Source organism: Enhydra lutris, unplaced genomic scaffold (assembly GCF_002288905.1).
Source record: "Enhydra lutris kenyoni isolate GAN:26980312 unplaced genomic scaffold, ASM228890v2 scaffoldscaffold21, whole genome shotgun sequence".
Classification (NCBI taxonomy): Eukaryota; Metazoa; Chordata; class Mammalia; order Carnivora; family Mustelidae; genus Enhydra; species Enhydra lutris.
In genome coordinates this window covers 2,927,986-2,935,378 of record NW_019154105.1, presented here as the reverse complement: position 1 = coordinate 2,935,378, position 7,393 = coordinate 2,927,986, and the positions used below count along the sequence as shown (strand labels likewise).

General features: G+C 57.0%; 1 protein-coding gene across 1 annotated transcript in view; it reads left to right on the top strand.

The window, feature by feature from the left end:
• Nucleotides 1-2,066: 2,066 nt before the first annotated feature.
• The window catches only part of LOC111149002 (PR/SET domain 8), a 7,134-nt gene continuing 1,807 nt past the window's right edge, over nt 2,067-7,393 (top strand). Inside the window, exons 1-4 of the mRNA XM_022505872.1 lie at nt 2,067-2,250; nt 4,555-4,775; nt 5,751-5,982; nt 6,435-7,392. Coding sequence (XP_022361580.1) covers nt 4,557-4,775; nt 5,751-5,982; nt 6,435-7,392 — 1,409 coding nt within the window. The 5' untranslated portion in view covers nt 2,067-2,250; nt 4,555-4,556. The remainder of the gene's footprint in view (nt 2,251-4,554; nt 4,776-5,750; nt 5,983-6,434; nt 7,393) is intronic.

The following is a 7,393-nucleotide window of genomic DNA, read 5'->3' as shown; positions in this document are numbered from 1 at the left end:
AAACAAGTGATGGGGGGATGCTTTCTCGTGTGTGAGAAAGTAGGGAGGGATGAATGAAACACCCAGTCATAAGACAATTCGTGGCTTAAACATTGGAAGACTCTTGTACACAGACAGGGGAGAGTTCTCAGCATTGAGCTCCGGTCGAGTTGCCCTTTGCCAAACTGCTTGAAAGTGTTCACACATGCATAAGAGGAATGATAGATAAAGATGAAAGAAAACTGCAGTGTAAGAAGCTTTGAAAAAGTTAGTAGCTAACCTGGAAAGGAAGAGGATATTCCACCCTTCCTCACTAATATACAGGGATTTTGCAACCCTTTTTTGCCGAGTCCCGGTTTAAACCGAGGCAGCAGCTCCGTCTGATCAGAAAAAGTTGGAACTTAGGTGGGGAGGGGAGCTAACCAAGACCGGGTGAGAATGGAGGGAGGGAAGAAGGGACAGAGAGGAGAGAGGGAGGGAGACCAAGAAGAGAACTCACGTAGTGGGAAATTACTCCCCCGTTTTCATTTCTGCTCAGCAGAGCCCCTCCCTGGCCGCCCCGGCCTGCGGGGTGCGGAGCCAGGGCGCTCCTCGCTGCCCCACTGGGTCCCGGAGGGAGGCTCCCGGTTGCGAGCGGGTCCAGCCCACACTCTCCGCACCCGTTCCTTTAAGCTGCTCTTCGCCAACCCCCAAACCACTTACCTCCTTTCAACACTGGATGGAAACGAGACCGTCTCCGCCTTCGTGGTGGTTCTGCTCGGTCCAGTCCCGCCGGCCGCGCGCTCCGAGCCCTGCGGGAGCGGACAGACGGTCCTCCTCCGAGCGGCGGTGCGGCGGGGGGGGCGAGAGCGCAGCCGCCCGTGCGCTCGAAGGTCTTTCTTCCCGCAGGAGCTGAGAGTTGGAGGCGAAGAAGAACCCAGAGATCCCCCCGGGAAACTGTGCCGCGGCCCCCGCTGAAGGAGTCAACTTTCAGGCTGTCGAGTCCTCGGGTCATTAGCATCCGCGGCGGCCCTGGAGGGGCAAGTCGGCGCCCCTAAGTGGCTCAGCGCGAACGAGGCTCCCGAGAGACCGCGACGGCCCCCTGCGCTCTTCCGCCGCCGGCTGGATGTACATTGCTCTCCGGGGCCCATCTTGGTAATAATGTCTACTTTCACTACCCCCTCCGAGGTCTCAGAATACGGGCCGCCCCCAACATGGGACCCCCGCAGGGAGGCGAAGAACGCGCCAGGGGAGAGCGGAGGGGCAAGAACATCTTGGGTCTAGGAACCGGGGAGCTTCCCGCCAGGGCCCCCTCCCCCTTCCCTGGCCCAGGTACTCGAGTTCTCCGACCGGACGACCCCAGTAAGCCCCCTGAGGTGGGCTGGCGGCGTCCTCGCTCCGTCCTCCTCACCCCTTCTGTGGGTCCCGGGGAAGACCGAATCGAGTTCTCACCGGAGCGCATCCTGCCTGCGTCTTGCTCGGAAGGGCTGGGTAGGGTGAGCGCTCCGAGAGGGAGCCGGCGCCGGGGCATCACCCTCGGGCAACTCGCTGCGCAAAGCGGCGGTGGCTCCACGGCCGGGAAATCCCTGGGGGCTCGTCCGCACCCCCCCCCACCCCATCACGGACCCCAGACTCGGGAAGTGCGCGCGGGCCCGGGGCGCGCAATGGGTGGCCAGCTCTCTGCCGGAGGCTCCTCAAGTGCCCGGAGAAACCGAGGAAGGGCCGCTCCCGTCCTTTCGGGGCTCCCCTTTCCGACCCCGACACTGATCGCTCCCTCCTCACAGTCCCAGAGGGCCGCAGCTTTAGCAGGGCGCGGGCCCGGCCGCGCTCAGAGACGCTTTGCCACTTGGGGAAGGTGCTCAGGACCTGCGGGGCACCGGCAGGCCGGAGAGACCGCGGCGAGGCAGGCGGCGCCGGAGGGAGCGCCCAGCCCAGCAAAGAGTTAAGGGGAGGGGACGTGGGCTGTCACGCGTCATTGGGCAGATTATGTGCAGCAAACAAAAAGTGTGTGTCTGCGTGCCAGTCAGTCACTGCATCGGGTCCATCTGCACAACTCTCTCCGCGCGCTCTCGCCGTCTCGCTCTCCCTCGCGCTCTCCGCTCGTCTCTCGCACCCTGTCTCTCCGTCTCTCGCGCGCGCCCTCTCCTCTCTTTAGGCACAGCCTGCGCGGCAGCAACACCAGCACCTCTCGACATGGAAATGCACTGATTCCGCGGGCGAAAGAGACACTCGACTGCGTTCCGGGGTTCCAGGTGGCCTGCTCGGGGCGGTTCGTTCCCGACCTTCTTCCCGGTGAGTCTCGGGGCTTCGATGCGGGAGGGGGCGGGGAGGAAGGCGGGTTGGGTGGGGAGAGCGGAAAACCTCGTCCGGCTCGTCGCCCACCAGGAGAGAGGGCGACGGCCGTGCGGCGGGGACCGCTACCGGCGACACGATGATACAAAGGCCGGAGCGGGCGGGGATCCCTTCGCGGGAGGAGCGGGCGGCTGGGGCGCGCGGCCGCCAGACAATGCCTTCCCGCGGGGAGGGCGAGCGGCCGGCGGCAGCGACGCGCTCTCGGCGAGCCCCGCGCGCTCTGGGGAGGACCCCCGGGCCCCCGGAGCCGGGGCGCAGCAGCCGCGGAGCTCGGAGGGGCCGCGGGGGCGGCGGCGACCGCACGCCGGCGGGGAGCCCAGGCTGTCGCCCGGCGCGGATTGTGGCCGCTCGAGGCTTGTGGCGGCCGCGGCGGCGACGCGAACCCCTCGGAGCGCGGCGGAGCGAGGGGCTTTCGCCGTATTGTTCGGTAGAACTGCATGTTAATGACTGCGTCCTGCTGTCGCCGAAGTGACGGGCGACCTCCCGCACAATGAAACGCCTGTGTGAAAGAGACTTTTAAAGGGGAGAGAGAAATTGAGGCATAAAACCCTGAATTGAGGAAACTGAAAAGGAGAGAATAGGATTCCGCTGAAAAGGAGATGAGAGATTCTGAAGGGTTGTTTGTTTTTTTTTTTTAACGTATTTAAATGTGCAATTAGAGATAAGAAAGGCTACCTTGTGTGGGGTAAAAATACCCAGAGAAAGATGCCCTAATATAATAAAGTAAGTTTCTATTTTATGGATATTTTCTCTTATTTCTGTCTGGCAGAAACAGCCCAGTACTTGACATTTGGAGGATGTAGCAGAGTGAATGGAAAAAGAGGCTGACCAAAGTTTCATGCTCTGTTAACTGAAAAGGAAAAAAAAAAAAAAAAACCCTCTACCTTGTAATCACATTTACAAGATTAATTGGTTAATAGACATTATGATAAAAATGGACATTACTAATATTATTCCATAATGAACAGCTTCTCGGGAAAAGAATTAGGTCTACTCTTTCTTGCGACCTAAATTATACAAAGTATACATAAATTACTGCCTATCGCGACGTTATTAGGGAAAAATCAAGTTGAGGGAATCTTTTAATCAGTCAGGGTTAACAATGCAGTTAGTTCAAAGCCAGTTTAAATTTTAAACACCTGCTTTGTTTTGTTTTGTTTTGTTTTAAGTCACAAGTTTTGTAAGGGTGTTCAGTGGCATAGGAAAGAAAATGTCTCTTTATGACAGCTTAATAGAGCCCTCCATCAGGGTATTAAACTTTGTAAATTGCTGTGGATTAAACAGACAGAGAGCCCACAGAGGTCTACCCAAGTGGGGCTGCCCCCTCTTGCCCATACCAGGTCCTATCTGGGGGAGTGAGAATTCACCAGTCACTTCACACGCAGTATTTCAATCAGGGACGTTTCAGGCCTGCCCCGGGTGCCTGCTCACTCCATGAGGCACATGCAACTCAATCCACCCCCTTGTATAACAAGGTAACTGGGATTCACTCTCATCCATAAATAAGCATGTCGAGAAAAAAATAATTACCTCTGCTTGCTGCTTTTAATTAAAGCCTCGGAGGGACACTGTTGGATTATGGTAATGAACAGACATGCGTCCCCTCTTGTAGGCTGCAGAGGAAGGTTAGCTGACACAGACTCAGTGGCCCTGACACTCTCCTGGAAATCCATTCGCCATGCTCCTCTGTCTCTGCCTGCTCGCTAAGGCCGCTCCCCTCTTTGGAAGAAAGAAAAAAATCAATTCCTGGGCACCCAGTTCAATACATTAGAAGGGAGGAGAGGAGCTTTCTCCCAAGGGTTGGAAGTTTCTTTCAGTCAGGGACAGTCTGTAGGCTAGGAAAAACAAAACAAAACAAAACAAAACAAAAATCCTATTGTTCTCCCCACCCTTATCCCCCAAATCCTGGCCCATCCTCCCCCAAGATAATGCAAAAAGCTGATCTGTCTTTCCCAGACCTGTTTTCCTTCTCAAAAGCGGTCCCCCCTGAGATCCCATGATTCCAATTCTTTAAAGAAAGTGGCAGGGATGGGGGAGAGGGAGTACTCCTCAGTTGGCATTTTCAAAATATGCCAGATTTAATCTGCCACTGGCTTTCTTTTTGAAATCAAGGCTATGCAAAAAATCAGGTAAACTCAAGAAAAATTAATTATAGTTGAAATGTTCTGTCTGGATTCACAGAGGCAAAAGGAGTAAATAAGGAGTAATGTAAGTTGTTTCCTTGTCCTGTGTATCTGTCACCAGTGATGGAGGATTCAGGCATCCAGCGAGGCATCTGGGATGGAGATGCCAAGGCTGTCCAGCAATGTCTGACAGATATTTTTACCAGTGTTTACACCACCTGCGACATCCCTGAGAACGCTATATTTGGTCCCTGCATCCTGAGCCATACTTCCCTGTATGACAGCATAGCTTTCATAGCTCTCAAGTCCACGGACAAGAGAACAGTCCCCTATATCTTCCGGGTAAGTGTTGGCATAGGGTACGAAGGTAATCCCATGCTGAAAATGGACCAAGGATCATTCTAATGACAAGCTGAGATAGGTTATGAATGTAGAGAGTAAAGTAATGTGAGACATCCTATTTTACACACAAAAAAGAGGAAAAGAATATTAAACTCAAATCATTGTCAGCTGATTTCTGGAACAAATGGTAAAATATGATCTGGAACGCCAGGTATATCTAAATCACTACCTCAGTTCTAGGCTTTCCTGGCCGTGAGCACAACTTCCTTAACTCTGGAAGATTTCAACTAGGGTGGAAGCTATTTGCAAATTAAGTACTTTCTGTAAGTACTTTTATTGTAAGTACTGGGTGCATTTGTGTTCCAGCCCAGGAGGCCTTCTTTTCCTCTAAATGTTACTCTTTCTAGGAAGCTAGCCTAGTTCTAGAATTTGTATTTAATGAAAATGTTAATGGCTTAACAATAAAACATCATTAAATTCATATGTTTGGCTTTCAAGATATAAGTCCTACCACTTTCTATTCTTTCTTTACAAAGAAGAACTATTAATTATTTAAGGCAAAATTAGGAAGATGAATGAATGCCACGGAATAATTTCTAAGATCTAAGCTTGCTTTTTAACTTCCAAAGCAAACAAAATTCCTCACACTTTTTGTAAGGTGGGATAATTTAGAACTGAATTCTCAAGAGGTTAATATTAATTTGAATTGTAAAGAGAAATGTCCTCATTTGATATGCAACCAATATATGAGAAACACAGCTTTATATGATCGGCACAGCGCTTCAAAGGACAGTTATCTGGCCTGCTGCTTGCAAACACAAAGATGGGTGCCTACTGGGGTCGTGGTTAAGCTCGATCTCAGACAATTCTTTGGAAAAGGATATGGTCCAGGCTCCTCTGGCTTCATTCTCTCAGGAGGGTCTCCCTTCCCCCGCCCCCTACCTTCTCGTGTTCTTTCTGTTTTTTGGACTGTAGGTAGACACCTCAGCGGCAAATGGTTCTTCAGAAGGTCTCATGTGGCTGCGACTTGTCCAATCAGCCCGAGATAAAGAAGAGCAGAACCTCGAGGCCTACATAAAAAACGGACAGCTGTTCTACCGTTCTCTCCGCAGGATTGCCAAAGACGAGGAGTTACTAGTTTGGTATGGGAAAGAACTGACTGAGTTACTCTTGCTCTGCCCCTCTAGACCCCACAGCAAAATGAATGGTAGGTTGGCTCGCGACCTGCGGCGGGGCCCTTCACGAGTGGGGGAGACGCAGGGAGAGGCGGGGGCTCGCTCGGCGCCCTGGCGCCCGTCCTCCCTTAGGGCGTCTGCGGGGAAACCCGGAGGCCTAGCGCGGCACGAAGCTGGGACAGACAGACGAGATTAAACCTGGGACCCTTGGCTTGGTTACTGCATTGCCCCGGGTTGGAGGGAAAGTTAGAGCAGCTCCGACAGGGCACCTTCTCGGGGCGCTCAGGTCCCGAGAGATGGAGGTGCATCTGTGCAGAGGGTGATGGCGAGCTGGTGCGGAGACGATGCTTAGTAACCCCGTGGTGTGCATGTGCGCGCGTGTGTGTGCGCGTGTGTGCGCGCGTGTGTGCGCGCGTGTGTGTGCGCGTGTGTGCGCGCGTGTGTGTGCGTGTGCGCGCGTGTGCGGTGTTCTCTCGCTGAGCAGGGTCGTCCCCGTACACATGCCTGGAGTGCAGCCAGCGTTTCCAGTTCGAGTTCCCCTACGTGGCGCATCTGCGCTTCCGCTGCCCCAAGAGACTGCACAGCGCGGACGCCAGCCCGCAGGACGAGCACGGCGGCGGCGCGGGCGCCAAGGATCGCGGGGGCGGGGGCGGCGGCAAGGACCAGCCGCAGCCGCCGCAGGAGGCGCCCCTCGGCGCCGGCCCCAAGTTCGGCAAAGCCGGCCCGGTGCACCACTACCCGGCCCCCTCCCCCGAGGGCAGCGGCCAGCCCGCGGCCGGCGGCGGCGCCAAGCCCTCCACGGACTTCCACAACCTGGCCCGGGAGCTCGAGAACTCAGGCGGCGGCCACACCTGCCCCCCGGGCCGGGGCCTCGGCAGCGGCCAGCAGGAGGCGGAGCTGAGCCCCGACGGCAGCGCCCCCGGCGGCGGCAAGGGCAAGCGGAAATTCCCGGACGAGGCTGCGGAGGGCGGCGGCGGCGGCGGCGCGGGGCTGGCGGGGGCGCGGGGGCGCTTCGCCGAGCGGCCGCCGCCCGCCTCCAAGGAGGACCTGGTGTGCACGCCGCAGCAGTACCGCGCCGCGGGCAGCTACTTCGGCCTGGAGGACAGCGGCCGCCTGTTCGCGCCGCCCAGCCCCGAGACGGGCGAGGCGAAGCGCAGCGCCTTCGTGGAGGTGAAGAAGGCGGCGCGCGCGGCGGGTCTGCAGGAGGACGCGGCCGACGGGGGGGGCGCGGCCGCCGACGACCAGGACGCGGGGGGCGGCGGCGGGGGCGGCGGCGGCCCCTCCACGCCCGTGGCCGCCTCTCCGGCGGGCGCCGACAAGCTGCTGGCCCCGCGGCCCGGGGGTCCCCTGCCCAGCCGGCTGGAGGGCGGCAGCCCGGCGCGGGGCAGCGCCTTCACGTCGGTGCCGCAGCTGGGCGGCGCGGGCGGCCCCGGCGCGGGCGGC